Source organism: Pithys albifrons, chromosome 2 (genome assembly GCF_047495875.1).
Source record: "Pithys albifrons albifrons isolate INPA30051 chromosome 2, PitAlb_v1, whole genome shotgun sequence".
NCBI classification, from domain to species: Eukaryota; Metazoa; Chordata; class Aves; order Passeriformes; family Thamnophilidae; genus Pithys; species Pithys albifrons.
The window spans coordinates 33,858,432-33,880,836 of record NC_092459.1 but is presented as its reverse complement, the minus strand read 5'-3'; the positions used below and the strand labels follow the sequence as shown (position 1 = coordinate 33,880,836).

The following is a 22,405-nucleotide window of genomic DNA, read 5'->3' as shown; positions in this document are numbered from 1 at the left end:
GAATAGCCAGGCCACTTTTTGCATACACTGATCTAATTTCTGGTGAATACCTCTTTTAGACTATTTTGACCTCAACATTTTTTTCCCCTGTGATCAACTTGCCATGTCTCATTTCAGTTTCTAACAAATGCCTCCCTGCTAGATATCTAATCTTGGAGCTTGGCCTGGAATTATCCAACCTAATTTTTGACACCTATACTTCCTCTAGAATAGTTGATACAAATGGGTACCTCTTTAGAAATGATTCTTAGCTTCTTCTTCTTAGATAGTTTGCACCTTCACACTGAGACCAGGGACACTGACATTAAGCATTTATCCGTATTTAGAATTACAGAAACAGCTATCTCTTTTGTCCTAAATTCTGTCCCTTTTGCATTCAAGACCTACATGTCTCTTCTAGACTGTGTCCATGCTCCAGAGGTACAAGTCCATGCTCACCTCTCCCACTTCATTCTCCATGATCCAGGCAGCCATTTACTCTCTGAGTCAGGGGTGCACTTATACACAAGAGTATGTGTGCACATATGTATGTCCAGGGACACATTCTCACTTTTTAAATATGTGCAGCAACTCTACCTGCCTCTCTTCAGCAGATGACATGGCAAATACTGATACTATATAAACACTGGAGGAGCAGAGGCAGGGAGAGGGGGTGGTAGGTAGTTAGTGTAGTACATATAGGTTTTTAAATGGGAAATGAGAGGGGAAAAGCAAAGGAATGGCAAAGCTTATTTGTTAAAGGCAAAGGACACAGACAAATTAGGTTTGTGACTATAGGACTGGGGACAGCTTCTGCTGTTCATGTGCAAGTGTTTATACATGTTGGAATGAGGGACAATCAAGGTGTGAATAGAGGAAAACTTCTGATCCTCTCTGGACACATTGCCTGTGAACCTAACAGCAGCTGGATGAGGTAACTGACAGAAGATGAGATTAGACAAGAGCTACAGTACAGTCTTGGTTCAGCGAACACTTCCCAAAGACAGGAATCCAGTGTTGGAAGAGGTGCATTACAGTCCTTCAGAAGTCTAATAAACAATCATGAGAGCCCCCAAACATCACCACCACTCCTAGACACTTTCTAAAGCCTCTTCAATATTTAGTAACAGAAGTGTATGAAATAGCCTCTTCTGCCCTTGTACAGTTCCCTACAGGATGCACGTGCAATATGAGCTAATCAGAGAATGCAGAGGCTCAGGTACACATAGTCAATACCTTTTTCTTGTTTCTCCTTTTCCTGTAACACCTCTTTCTCACCACTTCATTTTCAATATCTATCTTTTTTGGATTATTAACCTTGGCCTCCAGGACAGCTAATCCTTGGCACATCAGTAAGAATGTGTATGTTAATCTGATCAGACTCAAAATCCCCTAAATGGGCAAAACAGCATCTGATTCGATTATTAAAAGTTTCTGGGTAATGAAATATCTTTAGAAATCTAGCTTTAGTCTCCTGAATGTGGACTGGGGCTTCTATATGTTTCTGAAATCAGGGGCAGGTGTCTGAGAATGCTACTGCAAAGAAAATATGCAGGACGTTCTAATTTGTATCACTTTTCTGAATTTGCACCTCTTTCCATGTCCAGCTATTGGGTGGGGTTTATTGCTCATTACATTTGAACTCGACACTATGAAGATCAAATAAGCAGCCAGTCATCAATTAGCTTTCCAAAGCAAATACTTCAATATTCACAAGACATATGCATTGCAGGCATAAAGAGGGGTGGTGGAGGGGGGTGGTGTGGGGGTTGTTGAGGGGTGCGTGCACATGGAGAAAGAACCACGGGAATGTGCCGCTCAGTTAAAACACAAGTGTCCCAAACATGTGGATTATACATGCTTCTTGTACTTCTTTTCCCTACATCTCTTCCACTCCAAACGCAGGCAGATACACATATGCATTAAAGCTCACCTTTTATATAAAATTGGGCCTGCCTCTTGCTGTGAATGCAAATTTCTCTGCTTAGTGGCTCCCTTAAAGCCCTTCTGTAAGTGGTCTGGTTGGGCCACCAGGTAAGCAGTATTTTGGCCCACCCTGTTTTAAACCTCACACATTAGAGCCAGAAGCAGTCATGCCTTCTCATTGTAAATTGTGCCTGTTATTGTAATTTATCAGGATCAAACAGTTGCTGGCAGCCCTTTCCATAAGATCCAGTTGCAGTGTCTATATCAGCATCGAGTAAAATCAAACATGGCTTGTGAACAGAGATTTAGCAAAAAATAAATCACTCAGGGAGCTCTAGAGAAACAAGTCTTCACACACACCAATGTTACGGTACTTGTCTTTATTTCTCTTCCAGCTTTCCTTTCTTTTCTTTTCCTTTTTCTTTTTTTTTCTTTTTTTAATTTGATTCACAGTGTTCAGATGACATGTGTTTTGCCTTATTCAGCCATTTGGAGTACAGGTGCATGACTGTGTTTTTGATGGAGTGTTGCTATTCTGGAGTGCTCCATCCAAAACACAATCCCACACATGTAATCCAAACTGCAAAAGATGAGTCAACCATCTTCCCTTTTCCATGATAATTAGACTTTTTCATTCAAAGTTGCATAGTTATTAGTTGCAGATGCTATGCTTGAATAATATTGTTGAATCTTAAAAGGCTTTCACACCGGGCTATTTTATCCCCTCAGAGTGGAGGAAGTGAACAAAAAAGCCCAAGCTTATCCAAACTTCAATTAAATCAAATCAAATATTATTACACTGCAAGAAAGCTGTGACAGCACCTAAATACATTTAGTATACATGTCAAAATCATAGCTTAATATTCTATTAAATAAATATAGCACCTTGTCAGGGAAGATTTGTGATAATTAAGGGATGTGGAACACCAGCTTCCAGTCTTACTAACCCACTAACCACACATCTAAGAATCTTTTCTTTGGAAACATTTCAGTTTCTTATCACATTAAGAAAATCACCACTTCCCAGAAGCCTGAAACAACAAACAACCTCAATACGTTTTAAATCCTTAAGCTAGGTATTATTTTCCAGACAAATACTTGCAAAAGGCTGTTTTCACAAATCTCAGTATACACTGTCTGAACCTTGGGACTGCTGGTGTTTATTTCTGGCACCCTAAGAGATAATAGGTGATTAGTGGGGGAGATATGGAGAGAAAGAGAAGACATAGGAACGCAGGTGTCATAGTCCTTTGAGGCTAAGCTTTAAGGATTATTTTAGGCCTTCGACAAGCCGATCTCTTGGTGGCATTTTTGGTACTAAGTGGGTGGTAGACAGACACCAAAGGTTCCACTGCTGGAAATCGCTAAGTAATGACAGGTCATATCCCTACCTAGAGCACTGTTTATAGAAAAAAAAATAAATTAAAATAAAAAATAAAATAAAATAAAATAAAATAACATAACATAAAATAACATAAAATAAAAAACAACCAAAAAACCCCTGCCTGTCCACATTTAAATTCTAGACTCATGAGGTTTTCCATTCCACAGTACATATCTGGCTGGCTTTTGTTTCCTGTACATAGAGCATCAGTTTGGATTATCTTTATTTCCAGGTATGGAAACATAAAACCAAAAAGCAGGCCATGTGCTGAGTACAGAAATGTTGCTCCACCCAGTGTAGAATGAGACCTCCTTGTCAAGGAGGTTGCACAAGGCAACAAAACCAGCATGCTGGAACTGTGCTGTAGGTGCAGGATCTGTTCCCAGCAGAAGCATCCCAAAGTAGAGCTGGGGATGTGTCTGCAGAGAAGGATCCCCCAGATTTCCCTGACTTTCCCAACCCCCAACTCTGTACTAACAGCATCTGTACAAACAACATGGGACTGGGCCTTCTGTCTCCACGAGCAAAAGTATGACAAGTGAGACAGCTACATTAAATAGACAAAACATGAAAACTTGCTACTCACAGAAAACAGACTTGTAATACTCACCCTGTCCTCCTCTCCATCAATACTGGGGCTTTGTTATTATCTGTGAACCTGGTTCTGAGGGGGCTATTCCTTCTCTGGATGATGACGTAAAAGGGTATCCATGTGCACTTATCTACCCCTTTTTCTACTCAGTCAGGGGGAAAAGGCTTCCTTTACATTCACCTGGGCAGTCCATGGATCAGCCAGTAGAGCAGAACTTCTATAGGCAAGGATTCCTGACAAGGACCTGATTTTGTCCCGACAACTTTGAAGATCTGATGCTCAATCCCCCATGCAAGAATGTAGAACTGAAGCTCACAGAGTGATTTCAAAGAAAATGAAAAATGTGGAGCAGACTATTATCTGATCAGATTAAAATGAGAAAAACTTCAGGAAAAAGATAAGAGGTATCAATTTAACACTCCAGCTCTCCTCCCCAAATGTACACTGTAAATACTTTCAGCACACTGAAAATGCCATGCAAATACCACTTACAAGCCGCTTGGTTGACAGGCATACTGTTTATAGTTGAGATGAAGTCAGGAAAATTCTGGATTACAGTATTGGTTAAAAAGTTAAATAAAACTCCTAGCAAATGAATTAGTGGTCATTCCAAATTTTCTTCCTAAAACTGCAGGCTAGTCTATGGCAAAGCAAGCAATTAATTAAATATAATAATGAAGTTTCAAGCCACTAAATAATCTTGTGCAGTAATTGACTAATGAAATGATTATTACCCCAGCTGCATAACTCCAACAAGCCTTTTGCCAGAAAATGCAAAAATTCACTGAAGCCTAAACTGTGATGCTTACAGCTTCACCACTCCACTTGAGTGCAAGTCGCTATGCAAGTGGCTGAGTGCTCTCAGCCTGGCATGGAGGGCTGAACAACCGGAACAATGTAAATTGGTATCAGATTAGCACTAATTATCATACCTGTATGCACCTACTGCTACACACCACATCTGTCCCAAGGAAGATGGACCTAGAGTTACCAGAGAAATGCTTGTAGGTAGTTACAGGCAGGTTGGAGGGACTGTTCTCCTATAGCTATAATAGACAGAACAGGCACCACATTCCTCAGCTGCAGCCGTGACTGGGGTGGGGCACACTTAGCATTGCGCTTCAAACAGATAACGCTCCCAGCCACTAACATAGACAAAGCTCAACATCCTGGATGCAGAGCAACTTCAAAAACATTTTGACTGATTTTCCTGGGAAAATTCACAAATCTTTCTTTCAATCTCTTCCAATGTAAAAGAAGCATCCTACATTGAATAAAGGAAAGCATAATCCTTGGCCAAGGGGGTGTTCCAAGTTTCTATCACTCCAATAACAGATAATTTTTAAATCAACTCCACAAAAAACTGAAGACTTTCCAGTTGCACTAAACACAACAGTTTGATCCTTTTTTGGACAGTAGGATACAATGCAGTTATGTCTAGCGGTATTGTAGGAAGAAATCTCCTAATGTGGCAATCTGTAAGCTACCTTTCAGAGGAAAATGTTGAAACCTGCAAATCTATCCCTTAAGATCTTATTCTGCTTCTGTACTCACAAATGTAATTGCACTTGCCACACTGTGCTTTTTTGGATACTTATCTTTAGAGAAATGATGTTACTCTAAATCAGCTTTTTAATATAAACACACATGCATGTGCTGTTTATTGTACTTTTAAAATAAAAAAAAAAAAAAAAGTGGAGCACAGAGAAAGTTCTTCAAACTGCATTTGGAGAGTGACCTAAGATGTGGGAAAGTTGTCTATTGCTTATGTTATTTTTTCACCCACTTTTGAGTGCTTTGAGGCTACATTTCCCTTGAGTTATGACAGATATTGCCACCCACCTTAGTTCTTCCTGCCTCTGCCCTAACAGAACCTCTTTGTTGTTTTATCTAATCAGATTCAGAGGCCCTGCTAGAGTTGGCTCTTTCAGACTGTTCAAAGCAGTTATATTTCTTATTTCCCAGGCTTCAGAAGAACTAAAAATAACTAAGTGAAAATCTGAAGTGCACAGCTAATATTCCTGCCAGTGTTAAGCAGATACGTTGTCAGGATCAACGAAAGATGTTACGGATCTAAAATATTTGAATAAATCAAAACACTTAATTTTTCTTTGCAGAATTTTCTGAGTTTAATCTTTCCTAAGCCACCAAGAAATTTTAATAAAAATATTTACCTTAATTTTTTCTAAACCAAACATATGCAGCATGTCTTCACAGAAATAGAAAAATTTATTACAAAACTTTCTATATACAAAGGAGAATATTCATGGCAGCTGAGGGTTTGCAGTTCAAATGACTCTGAGGTGGAAGCAACACAAGCTGTTTCTCCAGTACTGTAGAGCAGGAGTTGTATGCATGTTGCCCGATGCAAAGAACTGAGAATATTCACTGTCAAAGACGGACCTACAATAGGCATAGGGCAGCATCATTCAACTAGTTCAAAAGTGCTATGGTTGATCAAACCAGCTATGTTTGTAATCTTTGCACAATCATTTTCCCAGGATTTGGCAAAAGTGAAAGCTCATAACAGGAGTGATCTTGCTCCACTAGCTGGATCACACAGTAAAGCAACGTTTTCGGATAAGTTTATAGGGAATCAACAAATGAAAGAAAAAGCAGTGTTAAATGTTGGCAAATGCACTTCTTTTAATCTGAGAGAATGAGAAGCAGCTTTAATTATTGACTTCAAACATTCACTCTCTTGAAGGAATTTTTAACTGCTCACAATTGCTGATGAGGAGAGTTTCCTTTATGATGGTGAAGGGTTTATTCCTGCAACCAGTAATTATAGCAATTTTGCACTCTTCCAGAGGAACTGAAAACTTGGCAGTACAGGTAATAACATTAAGGCAATTAAACATTTACACAAATAAGACAAAGGGAAGATCCATTTTCAAAAAGTATCAGAAAGAGTGCATGTTTGTTAACTTCCAGAAAATGGGAAATGGCCAGCAACGTGACAGCCCAGGTTCCAAACTCCAAACTTTGCATCTCCCTTCAAGGTTCAAAAGCAGAAATAAGATTCATGGCCAGACTAGGTCTCTCGAATAATTTGAAACACAGCACAGAATTCAGTTCTCAGCCTGTGGAGAAACTGCATGATGGAAAAAACCCATCGGGTGAGAAGCTGAGTGCAGGCTAGCTACTGTAACACAGTCAATCATAAATCCAACCCTTGGGATCAGAGGACTATTGTTATCAGTGGCAGAACAAAACAAGACCTGCAGTGAACTAAAATTGAAAGCATTTAAAATGTTTTTTTCAAACAGAAATTATAGCGAGGTGAACTATTTTATAACTAATCCCAATTCAACTATTATTTTTCTCTCACATGAAATACAGTTCCACATGATTTTTTGATTTTCTGTGCAACTTGTATTTAGGGAAGGCTTTTCCTTCTTCTGATGCATATACTGGAAAGGGGGTTTATTGCATTGTCATTTAAAGAAGTATTGTCACAGTGGGTATACAGAGAGAAAGCAGTTTTAACTTCTTAGTTCACCAGTTTGTTTGCTTTTCATTCAGTAGGAAACTGTTAACCCTTAAAAAAACATAACTAACAATATGGTTAAATATTTATTATCATCATCTCATATTTCACATATTTGCAAGCTCAGTACTGAAATACTATCTCATTCAAAGCTTCAGCTGAAGCAAATGCAGCAGAGACTTTTGGTTCTTTTTCATTTGATGTCTTTTTCCCCACTGACATTTATGGAAGACACGAAATTGAAATTAGATAACAAAATAAAAGTGTGGATATTTTATTTCTTTTCGTTTTGCAACTAATATTCTGAAATTACTATACTAATACATGAAGCTTTATTTTTTTGCTGTTTTAGCAAGAAAACCATATGGGCTAAGTGTACACATGCCACACATTTAAATGAGAAGTTAATGACTACAGCAGCAAAATCTGGTTTCACGGAAGTCAACAAAGGCTTCCCACACATGACAGCAGAGCCACAATTCTACCTTATAATTTGAGGCTCTGTCCAGCAGGATCTATTTCAGAATTTGTGTCCATCCTTCTGCTTTATTAGCATTGCTGCCCAAATTGCCATGTTCCTGGCTGAACTTTGTGGTTAGCCCTGTTCTCCCATTTTTTAAGCTCCACTGTTGAGAGCTCTTGAGAAAACTGCTCCAACTGGTTGGCATTAGAAGGAAATGAAAATCTTTTAAGTGGCTATTGTGCATGTTATTTGAATGCACTGGATGACATTTCAACACCAGGCTATGCCTCCTCTCCACCACAGTCATCAAGAGCGGTTTGGATTTTTTTCTTTCCCATATGGGCACTGAGGCTTCCAAGAGCATTGATCCCTCTGCACATTTTTCTATACTTTGTACAAGGCTCTTTGAACAGATTTCTGCAAACAGAAAAGCTTCAATGTGCAACAGTTTTTTAGCAGCTTGAAGGACTGAGCCCTTGATGTGATTATTTGATCATCTATGAAGTAACCCTCATGATCAATGAATGATGTCACAGCTATCCCTTTGAAGTTAATAGCAAAATTTGCATTGGCTTAAATCTAAGCAGGATCAAGGCATGCAGCATCAGACTGACATTCTTTTAATTAATTTCCATAGTTCTCTTTAAATGCTCATACCTCACTCCATGCTTTTTCATGCAATGAGAAAACATTGGAAACTGATGTTTCCACCATCAGTAGGTTGTCACGCATAACAAATTGTTCCAGTATATTAGTTCATGTGGGCATCCTGCCCTTGATCAGCTCCTACATTTTCCATAGAGAGCAGAAGTTGCCCACAAAGATGAAAAAAATACTTTTTAAATGGAAATATAATACCCCATCTGCAGACAATAGGCCTGATTGAAAGAAGTGCTGCAGCACCTTTAACAAAGTAATTCCTATACACTTGTGTGGAAAATACAGACTAGATTTCTTTGCTCCTTTGAATTTAAGCTATAATTTAAACTAACATAAAAAAATCTGGGATACATAAAGGCCATATTGGAAGAGCTGTCTTTATCTGTCAAGCTAACAGGAAATGAGACAGTAATAGGACTTTAACTAGTTTCTCACTTGAAATGAGTACCCAACACTCAATGGAGAAAACTTCCTTTCAAAATCTTTTCATTCCAAGTCCGCTGAACAGAAAATCAAAATGCGTGTCTGTGTGTATGTGAACAATGTTCATTTGTATTCTTAAGTGAACTTGCTTTATTTTGCCATTTACTAAACGCTGGCAGAAAAATTCCTAAAGCAACGTGACTCTCACAACAAACACAACTGACCGACCCTCACTGGAGAGCACATGCAAGCACAGACTGCAATTGTTCTGTGGCTCTTTGAGAGACAGTGGTCAGGGCAACAGGGGCCATTAATTTCTCTGCGTATTTTAAACATTTCCAGAGATGCACTAAAATGTTTAAAAGCACTGCGGCCAACTAAGGCTGAAACATTAGGAGAGCTTCTGGAGGGGATTTCTGTGTAAAAGCGAGACGGCACATGCTTTGAGCTTGACCTTTGCGTTAGGGAAAGCGACACATTTTTAACTCCTTCCTTCTTGCTTTCCCTAAAGATCAGTTGCACGACTCCGGGAGGAGTGTGTGGGGTCGAGCCGGAAGAAGATTTGGTCCGACTGTGTGATTGCGGGGTGTTGTTTCTCCGGAGGGGCTCCTTTCCCAGCTCAGGTGGTGTGAGTGTGGCTGCCACAGCGTCTCCTGGATGGGCGGACCGGGAAGTTTCCTCACCGCGGTCCCTCCGAAGCCGCTCCCGGCCCCGCCCGCCGCCCACCAGGGGGCGCCGCTCCGCGCCCCCGGCGGGCGAACTCCCGCCACTCCCTCCCGCCAGGGCTCTCCCGCGCCGGGAATGCCCGCCGGAGCCTGGCCCCTCCCGCCAGGGCTCTCCCGCGCCGGGAATGTCCACCGGAGCCCGGCCCCTCCCGCCAGGGCTCTCCCGCGCCGGGAATGCCCGCCGGCGCCCGACCCCTCCCGCCAGGGCTCTCCCGCGCCGGGAATGCCCGCCGGAGCCCGGCCCCTCCCGCCAGGGCTCTCCCGCGCCGGGAATGCCCGCCGGCGCCCGGCCCCTCCCGCCAGGGCTCTCCCGCGCCGGGAATGCCCGCCGGAGCCCGGCCCCTCCCGCCAGGGCTCTCCCGCGCCGGGAATGCCCGCCGGAGCCCGGCCCCTCCCGTCACGTGTGTCCCGCGGCGGGGCCGGGTCAGGCGAGACGAGCGGCGGCGTGGGCGGAAACACGTGGGGCGGCCCCTGCGGGCGGGCGGGACGGTGGCCGGGAGGGTTTCCCGGGCAACCGCACCGCCGGCGGGAGAGGCGGCAGTGGCCAGCGGGCCCGGCGCGGTCCAGGTACGCACCCGGAACGGCGCCGGGTCTGAGCCGCGACTCCCCCGTCCCCACCGCTCCCCGCAGCGTCCCCTCGGGCCGCGGAGCCGAGCCCTGCCCGTCCGTGCCGGGTCCCCGCGCTGCCGTGTGCCCACCGGTGTATTCTATAGGGACAGCTGGAGGAGCATCAGGTCATGGCTGAGGTGATTAAAAGGTTACATGAGATGAGTTAGGCTGTTAGAGCTTTCCCTCATCCCTGTGGCGTAGCCATGCATCCTCAAAGCTTCTGCTTTCTGCGCTGTGTTGTAGCATATTTCCGGGCAAGTGCCGCCTTTATGTCACGCACAAAGCCATTTGTGAGCTTCCAAGTCTAAAGGTACGGCTGAAAAAGTGTATTTGCTAAGGGCTTGACTGATCTTCTGTTGCGGAAATTGTCTGACACGTTTATTGTTCTTTTAAAAAATAAAGCTTTGTACTGTTAGTTTTTATAAAAGCTGTAATTGTAAGGAATTGTAGGGAGAAGGACATGTAATTTCAGAAGAATCGGGCTGTTTTTCTGGCAAGTCTAGAATGGATATTCCCCACTTGCTGAAGTAGTTGGCACAGAGAGTAAACTGCTAAAGCATCTTACATTTAGCGTCAAGTGTTCTTTGATGTAAAAGTATAAAAGGGCACTGGATTATGTGTGTCCTGAGAGGGAGCATTCTTAATCTCCTTACCATGTTTTCAGAGATATTGTCCAAATGCTTACAGAAGGAATCTTACTCAATTCAAACTACAGGCAGTCTGCTAAATAACTTTTACATTTTTTTAGCTGCCAAAGTGTCGGGTGGTCTATGGATGCCTAAGGAGCGAAAGCAGGAATAAGTTGTCACAACTCGCCTGTCAAAAGCAATTTACTAGGTAGGTAACAGTCCTGTGTACTGAGTGGGCTCCGTATTGGGAGAAGTTTTTATTTATGGTAAAAGCATTTCTGCAAATGTTTAGCCCTTTCATGTTTACATAGCACTTCTCAGCCTGGAAGATGCTAGGGCAGATTAATGCTGCCATACATGTGCAGTTTTGAAGGCAGCCATATGTGTTGAGCAGTGTGAAACACAAAGGCTTTGTAGCCTTTTGAGTGTGGGTCATAATTCATACCTGAGAAGTCGACACAGGTTTCTGGGAATGGGAGGGGAAGAGGGGGGCAGGTGCCATTGGCTTTCTGTGTCACAGTAGATCAAAATAAATGGTACTCTGTATTTATTGTTAACCAAGTCCTAAGCACAGCAGAGATGATGAAATAAAACCTACAATGCCAGATGTGTCCAGTGTTGGAGAAAATATGTAAAAAGGAATTAAAAGCCCCTAGAATGAGTGAGAAATATTACTGCAGAATATTACAAATATTCTTATTTGATTATTGACAAAATGCTTAATTGTGGGTAGCTAAGAGATCTGTTTCTTGAAGAAAAATGTAACAATGCTGAAGAGTATAATATTTTATTTATCCCTCAAGCTTAAATGCTGAAGCTGTTGTTTTGGAAATTAATACTTGCTTATAAGAAATTTGGTTAGTCTAGGTAAGTTTGCATTGATTGTCTCATTCAGTAAATAGTTTAGGGATGAGAGGAGTCATGTTTGTCATCTCTCAAGATTTTTTTCCTTATAGCTCTCTATTCAAGCAAATCACCAGCTCACATCTAATTTCAGAATGCATCTAATTATTTAATTTTATTTCACATTTTAGTTTTTGAACTCAGTTTGGAAGGTAACATCAAGTTGCAGATTATGGCTCATCGATTTTCAAAACAAGATTTAGATGAGCAGTTTGAAGAGTTTCTGAAAGAGGTATGTTTGACAGCAAGGTCACATCCCATTTCTCGGAGAAAGTTTGAATATGGAAGAATATGAAACTGGAGATTCAGCTTTGCTTTTGTTATATAATTTACATAGCTGTCATGTGTGCATCTTTACAAGGTCTTAATTGCTAAACTTAATTCATAGTATTTTGCTGTATTGAAATCAAGAGAACAGTTTTGTGATTAAATAAGTATTTTGTAATTGCAAGGTTATATTTTCAGAAAGAGCCTTTTGCTTCTTGATTTTTGTTTCCATTTTATTATGCATGTTACTTAGTACCAGAAGCTTCAAGGTGAAATATAATTGAAAATGAGGTTAAAAACTCTTCCAGTATATAGACACAAACTATGTTTTAAAAATTTCCTTAAAGCAATACCTGCTTTCACTGAAGTCTACTTAATAATTCTTGTATAAAATGAAGCATGTTGCAGGGATTAGAAAATTTGAATTAGATTCCTTTCATTCCTCATAATGCTTGATGTTTTTGAGTACAGACAAAATCATGCAAGTCTGTGGGTTATGACTTAATGTAGCAATTATCAAATATTATCAAAATGCCCTGTCTAGGTATGTTTTTTCACAGCAAATAGACCTGTAATTTCAGAACTCGCTCTCTGGTCTCTCAGACAAAAGTGGGGTAACCCTAAAACATATATACCACATACATAAGGCCTTTACTAGATTTTATGACTGTCTATAAGCATAGCTAGTGATAGCAGAGAATATTCTTGGCTCTGGTATATATAATGTATGCCTGAAATTTTTTTGATGTAGAGGCTGTGCTACAATTTAATGACTACTAAAACCGATTTTATTTGATGACTTAGCTAACACTCTTGAATTCACTGAAAATTATTAATGTTAGTAGAATTAGAAAATTAGCCTCTGCAATTCCTTCAAAAATTCTTTACTTTCTGCTGTTATCAAGGGAGTTGCTCTGGGGAAGAGAAAGGAGGTTTGTTCTTTTATTTCTTTTGTGCATCTGTCAAAACTGCATATGATTGCTTCCGGTATTTCGTCCCTCATCTGACATGCTCTTCCTCAGCTATTGCCTGCATTGAAAATTCTTGAGTTAGAAAAAAATCAAAATAGCTGTATTGATTTGTCCCAACTGCTGTTTGGCATGTTCCATTGAATGTAACTTTTAACAATTCATATCTTCATTTCAAACTAAAACTATTCTAAAACTAGCAATCCAGTCATTAAAAATGTGCATTGTTCTTGTTTTTTGCGAGCTGAATACAGACACAGATAACAGTGACAGTATCTACTCTCTCTTAATTTTACACGTGTATCTTCTCTTATTTCTCTCTCTGGCTTTTGAGTTTTTTAATAGAAAGTATGTGGCCCTTTAATGTTAGAAAAATGAGAAGCTGATGTGCTCTATTGTTTGAAATCTCTGTAGGTGATGTTTATGTTCAGAGTATAATGGTGGGGAGAATAGTAAAAAATGTTTCTCGGTAGTTTGGGGAAGACAATATTGTTTAAGGAAATCTTTCAAAAGGCAGTGCAGCAGGATGTTTTTTTCCTTTTAAATAGCTCCTAGTGAAGCTGTCTTAGTTTGGGAGGAGTGTGCATGTATATGTTTGTGATTAAAACAGATAAAATTAAAAGAAAGACTGTATATACAGTTGGATGATGCAGGTCTAATATGAGGATTAAACTAAAATCTTTTGGCATATACACTGAACTTTAATAGCTATCAATGCAGAGGATTTTCTAAACTGTTAGCATTATACAAAGGGAAGCACACACGTGTAATAACAATTACTGCATGTAGGATAAGTCTTTTCATGATTCCCTCTGCCTGCTTATGCTTATTCCCAACCCCTTGCCAGATGGCCTCTTGTCATCCATGCTTCTGTTCTTCCTCCTTGACTGTCTGTGCCCATGGTCCATCCACTCCCTACCACCAGTACCTTGTTTCTGGCATCGTTCACCCATTGGCACTGTGATTTCTCTTAAGCATCATCAGTCATATTGCAATAGCTCCCTGGTTTTCATAATATTGGCTGTGAAGTTCTCTTGGGACATGCAACATGAGGAAGTCTTTCTAATACACAGTTCAAGTAATTGCCTTTTTTGATGTCCCCAAGCAAAGTTGTGGAAAAGTTGTTGTCTGCTTCTAGTATTTTCAGTTGACTTTTTTTCTACTTGATATTCATGGATAGTTGAGGGGAAGTTTTTCAAAAGGCTATAATATCTTTATTAGAAAATCTGTAGAGTAGTACCTGGTAAAGAAATACGACACATTAACCCATGTTTGAAAAACATTTTAAGTTTTTATTAACAGATTAAATATATTAACATATTATTTTGTACTTAAAACATATTTTGGAGTAGACTTATTTAATTGAAAAATACTTCATTAAGTAATTAGGTCATGAAAGTCTGAGTATTTTAAATCAAATTCTGTACTACCTGTCTACTTTTTTAAGTTCCTTCACATGTAAAGAAGATGGTAAGCTCATTATGTGCCATGTAATTGGTCCAGTTCTTAGAATTGACTCCTTTGGCTTTTATTTATGTTGAGATTAAACAGCTGACACCTTTTTAGTGTGTGTGTGCCTGTGTCTGTGTTCCTGAAAGGCTGCTGGGCTGTTTTATAGAGGATGGGAAGGAGGCCACTTACTTGTACTGAAAAGTCATTACTAGTCAAAAAAGTTGGTTGATTCATTTATTTGTTTGGGTTTTTTTAAAAAGAAGGAAAAAAAGCTTAAAGTTTCACTATGAAGACAACTGACATGTTGGGGAAAATGCACCAGTGTTTCTGTGTCAGCATTTCTTTCCCAGCTGCTGCAATTTTACGGGCTGCAGTTGACAGGATGGCTGGACATAGAAAATTTCCAGAACTTTGAGGAAAACCTGTGGGGGTTTCAGGTTCTTTAGTTACAATACACTAAGGAGTATGAGCATCATTGAAGTTCTGCTTGTGGAGCAGAGGATAGCATTAGTTCCAAAAGAAACAACAGGTGATAACAGAGCTTGCATGAAGCACCTGTCAGTGCTCTTAGCTAGCAAGAGGCAGTCTGACCTTTGGGGACAATGGCACTAGTACTTGTGTTGTGATGGGTCTAGAGAAATTGTTCTTTATAGATGTATATTAGGAATGTAAAACTGTTTTATTCTATGTCACTAAGCCAATGTAAAGAAATTGCATCCTGTTGTCTAGCAGTTTCATAATTGATTGAAATTGTCAAAAGTGCAAAGCTCAGAGCATTTTTTTCTCTCTTAGACTGTATGACAGGCATTTAGTTTTCTCAAGTGAAACTGTAAGCTCTAAAGACATTCTTGGTCAGAGATATTCCTAAGAATATTTTATTAGAATTATTTTTTCTCACATGATTGTTTTATATAATTGTCATTTGATTTATAGATGTTCTTGTTATGCACATGTGAGTTGAAGCATTAGACATATAGTAAAGGTAGGCTTTTATGGTAGTGCTTTTATGTAATAGGAATCAGGCAGTGGACTGCAGAGACTTGTTTTAATAAAGCATACCCTTGTGTTTTACATATTAAGTACCCACAATCCTGTTGCCTCTAGTATTCTGTTTATATTATCACATTTTCTTATTTGTGACTATTACGAAAGGGAAGCTTTTGAAATTTTGCTGTATGATGCATTTCATATGTGAATTCTTTGTTCCTTACTGTTTACAGCTTTTGCTAACTATTCACTGTGTTCTTAAATCACTTTAGGACAATTGGTTTCAGCAGTTACAGCTAAAGATTTAGATAAAAAGTATTCCACTCCCCTTACCCCCAGTTTACTGCACAAGGAATACATAGCACATAAGGTTGCAGTGCAGTAGCTGAATGAATATATTTTGTTCAGTGTCTGTGCACTTAATTGTGACGCTGAGCTTGCTGTAGGCCACCAAAAGCTTTAGTAAAGGAAGAAAGTAGAGATTAGTTGTCTTTTCCTTCCTGTTCCTCTTCAGGAACTTAAATTCGTAGGATGTTCATACTCCCAGAGTTTCTCTCCATTGATTTAAGCCATCAGTCAAAATTAACGTGAACAACGAACGCAAAGAAAATCTAACACAGTTGCGTAGGAATGGCTCTGGCATTTCTACTATAATTCATTAATACAAGGTACAAAATCATTTTCTGAAATGTGATTTTCTGGGAGCTAGAATGTTGTTTGTGAACATTTATTTTTAGAATATTAATAATGTTGTGGGCGGTCCCGTGGTGTAATTGTGAGCACTCCAGACTCTGGATCACAAGGTCGGGAGTTCGAGTCTCAGTGGAGACCGTACCGGGCAGTTCAATGCCTCTCTGCCATCCAATCCCGTCACATCTCGGATGCTCAGCAGGGTCAGCCCCGGTTAGTACTGGGTGCTGTGACAGTCCTGAGGACTTCACTGTCACTGTCCAAGCTCGCTCAGCCATGGCAAATGGACCTTAGGAGTTAAAGGGTGGGGCCAGTTCTGTGCAGCTGCGCCTCACCTAAAAAATCCACTGTGCAGGCTGGAAGGGCACACCCACATGGGGAGAGCCCTGCCCAAATCTGCGTTCGCGAAGTTTGGCCATACATACATACACATACATACATACATACATATACATACAATAATGTTGTATATGTGCAAAGCAAGGCCAAGGCAAAAGTGTTTCTGCTGCACTTTATTATCTTCAGGGATGTAGTCAGGATTTTGGGTTTTATATGTTGTAACTAATTGCAAAAGAGCTAATTATGCTATTCATTTGAACATATCCAAATTCTGGCAGTGAAGTTATTCTAATGCTCAGTATTTATGGCACATGAGTATAGTTATTGTTTCGTAATCAACTTTGTCATGCATATAAAAGAAAGGCAGACAGTGAGGAGTAAAGAGAGGCATCTGGACTCAAAAGTCAAGAACTGAGTAGCTGAAAAAACAGTTAAACAATGTGAAAATGTAAAACCTCTCTTTAATCTTGTGTGCAATCAATTCAGTCTCTTTCAGATGATTCACTTGGAAATTCAAAGAAAAAGTCCAGTGTTCTTGAGACACTGGGACAGCCCAGGAAAAAAGAAGGGAAAAAAAAGGATTCAGTGCCATGGTGGATATCTGAGGAAGATTTGGATGATGGTGGTAATACATAGTTTTATACTATTTTGGCCACAGGGTGTCAGGCTAGTTCTTTCTCATACTTCACAGTAGGCCTGGCTTCAGATTAGGCTGTTACTATTCAAGTGTTTTAGAACATTACAATGCAAGTTTGTAAAGTATAAAACTCAAATAGAATTGTACTTTGTGAAAGGGTTCATATTCAAGCTTTGAGCAAACTGCAGTATTTTTCTTTTTTAATAAAACTTGTAAAGAATAAGCACATTATATATACACAGTAAAATAGAAAACATAACATGAATTCTGCTGAAATATTGGTAGGTATGTTTTGTAGCCAGCCTGTTCATTATACAGACTTTTTATAGATTTCTATTTTCAAAACCGTAGAGGAAAAAGACAAATTTGTATAGACTTATGCTAACTACAACATTTATTAGGTTGGAAAAGCACAGAAAAACTTTTCAACACCAGCTGAATCTAAGATGTATGTCTGTCAGTATCTTCAGCCTTTCCCTTGCCAAGAACTATGGCTCAAGGCAAAATGGTCTGGGATGACATAATTGTTCAGTATTGACATGGTCACATAGTTCTGGAAGAAAATATATTATTGTTTGCAAAATTTCCACCTCTATTTTTGTATTTCTCCATTGTTTTCTTTTTGGGTGGTAAAGCCTGTGAGTAATGAGTTTCCACAGGGTGATTGCCTCTTGTTCTTGTTGTAGCTGGTGGCTTCTTAATTTTCATTATTTGTAATTTTTATAACTGGAGCTTAACAGAAAGTTCCTAAAATCAGTTTTTCATACGACAGAGTTATATACTGCTAGTGGTCTCCAATTTTAAACATAGCTCTGTCCTGTCAATGTTGTCCTAATTAGGAGTCAAATCTTAGTCAGCAGCTGTGACATTTAGGCATAACCCTAATGGTTGGTACCTGGACTTACCATCTGTTCCTGACCTTTTAAGACATTGTTGTAAAGCTCAGATGAATATGAGAAAGTTCCTATCAGGTAGTTATGAGATAGGATGATTTCCTTACAGCTTTTCTAAAAATGGAAGGACACAGTGTTCTTGCTGGGCAGTGTGAGAATGAAGAGGTTAGCATGACATCATTTTTCTGCATACCATCAAAGAAAATTTTCCAGTGATTTTAGAAGTTCAGCATGTTTCCATGGTTTTTCTGAGACGCCAGAGGCAACCCAGCTTTGATGCTTCTCATGGTACAAAACACACTGGAATGGGTTCTTAAAAGGCAGGGTGATTACAAGTTTTAGAGAACAGTACTTGTGTGGATTAAGTAGCATTAAAAGCAGAATCAGAAAAAAATATGATTGTATCAAGTTTTTCCATGAAAGCAAATTCTACCACTTTCATTTTTTCAATTAAGAATATCTTACTGACAATGTGGTTCACTTAGAGGTAAAGCTATTAGAACTGTAACAAGCTTGATCTGCAATTCTCTGCAGTTCTATGAGAATTATGAATCCCATGCATAAAGGAGGATTTGTATGTATGTGTACACACCACAAACTGTGCTATGATTTTGGTTAGTATAGTTATACTTGTGGTGTTTTAAAATTACAGGTTGGATGACTGTAAGAAATTTAGTGTGGATAGACTTCTAGAGGTGCTCATATTTTGCTTTGTGTGTCTCTCTATTTTCATGCTTCCAAGTAACTTCGTCAGATACAGTTTTGCCAGATCTAATATTCTTCAGCAGATGTAGGTTGTGTAGAGTGTTGCTGACATATTAATAGTGGATGCAGCATTGCAACTTAAGTTACTGCATGGGATGATTGAGAAAATGACAACATAGATTTGTAGCTCTTCGTAAGGTTATTAAATGTCCCCTAAATAGCAAAACAATTGTCCTATGGGAAAAAAAAGAATATATTGATGTGATGATAAAAAATATGAAAATAAGCTGAATTTACTTTCTGAAAAGTGTAATGTTGGCATACTTTGAAATTTTGTGGAGATCCTTTTGTGTTCTCATAGGCTTGAACCTCCATGTTGGCTGCAGGTAGGACATTATCAATAGACTGTTAGCTAATACAATTAGTATTTTTGAAGTGTTTTATCATCAAGAATCAAACTTATATAAATATATAAATCTTATCTCCACCTACAGTGGAGCAAATACATGCTCCATATGTATAAGTTTATGTGTTTGGGTGTCACTGTATAGAGATTCTGTTATCTTAACGAAGTTCGGCTAAACAACTTGTGTACTATACCAAGCTGGTAAGTTGTTTCCAGTTTGAGGTTTTAATTTTGAGTCACTTCACTATCTATATCATGCTTTCTTGAAAGACAAAGAGAAAAAGACTGAATATATTCTGTACATTTTTTTTCTTATTCTTTTTTTCCCCAAGACATCTTGTTACAGAAAGTGCCAAGAAATAGGTAGATAATTAAACTAATAGTCTGTTTTCATTTGGTTTTGTAGAGTAATGGTAATAGTATAGACTACTTCTGTTCATTTGGCTGAGAAGTATAAAGTTCTTTTAAAATAACTCCATTTTAAGATAACTCCACTTGTTATTCTAGGCAGGTTTGAACTCTTTGTTCTTCAGCTTTAAACTGAAATGTGCAAATTTTGATTCAAGACACTGTCTTCCATATTGGACACATTAAAGACCTTCCTATAACTAATGTCTTTTCTACTTGCTTTAGCCATTTAAGTGATAAAAAAGAAATTGGATAATAAGAATTCCTGTCCTGTCTTGCTTGTGTCTGTCCTGCTGTTTGTCTTTTCAAGATTCTCAAACAAAATTTGTTAAACTCAGAAAAGAGAAGAAACTTGCAGAAAGCCATGCTGAAATAGTGGAAAATAGTGAACAAAAGAGTCCCCATTCAGATTCCCAGTCTGGTATTTTATTAAATATGTTTTGATTTATTTGTTTAGTATCAAACTTGTATTACTCCTGTGTTTCCTATAGAAAATCATTAGCAAATTGTCCATTTGACCATAGTGCTCTCTGTGAAAACAAGCTGCCACTTTACTTCATTTGTCATTTCCAGAAGAAACTAATAACTATGTGACCTCTTGCTCAATTGTCTGAACATCATATATCACTACCTATAGTGATGTATTAGGGCAGAAAGGATTGAATGTAAGCCTGGGGAAGAGGGAGGATAACTTTGAAAATCTCTCAGCTGTAGTTTACTAAACAGGAAGTCTCTTACACTTTCTGTATTTCATACTTAAGAAATAATAATAGTCATTGTTCTACTTGTTTGATTTCAAAGATGACAGTCAGATAAGCATTCTACTTGTTTTCTCTTATGTGGTTCTTTTTGGTTTGCTGACCAGTGTGCTCCTCTGGGCATGCTGCCCCTGAAATGGAAACAGTAGGTGGTGTAATAATGACAAATTTGAATTGTTTAATCTGGAGGATTATTTTAGTCACTATAACTTCAGATTCTGCCTTTTATATGAACTCACTTTTTATGCTATCTGAAGAGAAACTCCAAAGAATGATTCAGAATACTTTCATGTAAAAGACACTAGAAATTAACATGTACTAGTTTAAACTAAACATCAGTGTTAAATTCAAGCAGATCAATAATATTTTGGAGAGCCATGACAATGAAATATTTGGCACTTGGTCTCTAGATCATGTTGGTGAGCTAGTATGTAGCCTATAGAATATTTTCCTATGTTAGCTTTCTAGAATGTCTGTGCTGCCCTGTTTTCTTAAGCCTCACTTTCACAGAATAGCTGTAAAGCATCTCGGTCTGGAGATAAACACTAAAAATGAATTTATTTCTCCAATTAGGATTAATATTTGAAATATGAGCAATGGTAGGACTTTGGTAGTTATTTCAAATTACTGTTTAAAAGTTATCATGTGTTTGCATTATGTATGATGGAAGGCATGCTGTCAACACTTGTAGTTTCCAGTAAATGTGCGAGAATGTAGTTCTGGAGAAGTGGTGCCTCACTGGTGGACTTGCACGTCAGTTGAGGGAACAAAGGACCCATACATAGTATCAGAATGGATTTCATAACATTTCTTTCCTTGCACTGCACATACTATATACTCAACAGCTTCTGTAAGTCATCTTGGATTATTGAGGTGTGTTAGCTTCTGGTCACATATCCCCATACTCCTGTTTCTAGGGAACAGAAGTATGTGGCCTCATCTCCTAGACTACTCCCTCTCTTGTGTAAAGGTAAATTCAAAAGACCCATAACTGAAAGTTTTCTGTGAATTCATCAATTTAGAAGTTTCTTGAACCCTGAACAATTTAAACAAGGAAGTCTTCATACAGATCATCTGGCTAGTCTGAGGTATATAAAGGACGTAACGTGACTATCATCCTAGTATTACAAGAGCACAGTTTTCAGCAGTTCTTATACCCGACAATGATAAAGACAGTAGTAATTCTTACTTATGTACCTGTGTTTTTTCCACTTTTGTTTGAACCGATCTAGATGCTTTCTTTCAAAACTTGTTGAAGTAGATTTATTGTTGAAATAGTTTTACTAATTTCCTTTTCTTTCAGGTAATACATTGAGCTCCTAGAACAGTATATTTGAATGCAAAGTATACATGGAGCAAGAAGGAATTTATCTCTTTTAAAAATGAAAGAGAGAGAAAAGGAATTATTTTCTCAGAAGTTTTAAGTATTTAATTTTTAGTTGTAGATAGAAAATTAGAGGCAATTTAATCTACAAGAAATTAAACTGTATTACTTTTTAAGAAATGTCAATTTGAAGTCTCACATCTTATTTTACTCTTTGTTCCCTATCCATATTATGCATATGCATATTATGCATAAAAACTTACAAATGTTTCTGTACACTTAGAAGTAGTTCCCTCTAAATTTTCTTCCAGTGTATCTCGCAGCAAGGCTTTGTCTAAATTCAAAATGTTGGAAAAGTTTCATAAAGACAAGAAAGATTCGTACTTAAACAAAGAAGATGGAACCCTCACTTCTGACAGCCCTGACAATTCTGAGGGTAACAAATGTACTGTATTTTATATGATAGTAAAAAGGTAAATGGCTTAATTATGACAATTTTGGTCAGATTATGAAAAAAGAAGTTAGTTTTTAAGTAGATGTTTATCATTGTTGATTTGAGTCCTTTTTATTTGTTTTTAAACTTTTCAAGTGTCGTGGTTAGAAATACTTTTCTAAGTGAAACTCGTATTCTTATTTTAATTAATTCCAAGTGGCAGGACTTTAGAAAAACAATACTGTGCATCACTAACTCTACAAATTGTTGCATATAAAGTTACAGGTAGCAATCTTTAGAGTTCAAGAAAACTGCTGCTTTAAGAGGTCTTTACAAAATATAACCAAATACCCTC

The 22,405-nt window shown here is 38.6% G+C and overlaps 1 protein-coding gene across 1 annotated transcript in view; it reads left to right on the top strand.

Annotated features, from left to right (window-relative positions):
* The first annotated feature begins 10,122 nt into the window (after nucleotides 1–10,122).
* Nucleotides 10,123–22,405, top strand: part of CEP162 (centrosomal protein 162) — a 44,918-nt gene continuing 32,635 nt past the window's right edge. Inside the window, exons 1-4 of the mRNA XM_071548707.1 lie at nucleotides 10,123–10,209; nucleotides 11,000–11,088; nucleotides 11,915–12,015; nucleotides 16,973–17,111. Of these exons, the coding sequence (XP_071404808.1) occupies nucleotides 11,956–12,015; nucleotides 16,973–17,111 (199 nt within the window). The 5' untranslated portion in view covers nucleotides 10,123–10,209; nucleotides 11,000–11,088; nucleotides 11,915–11,955. The remainder of the gene's footprint in view (nucleotides 10,210–10,999; nucleotides 11,089–11,914; nucleotides 12,016–16,972; nucleotides 17,112–22,405) is intronic.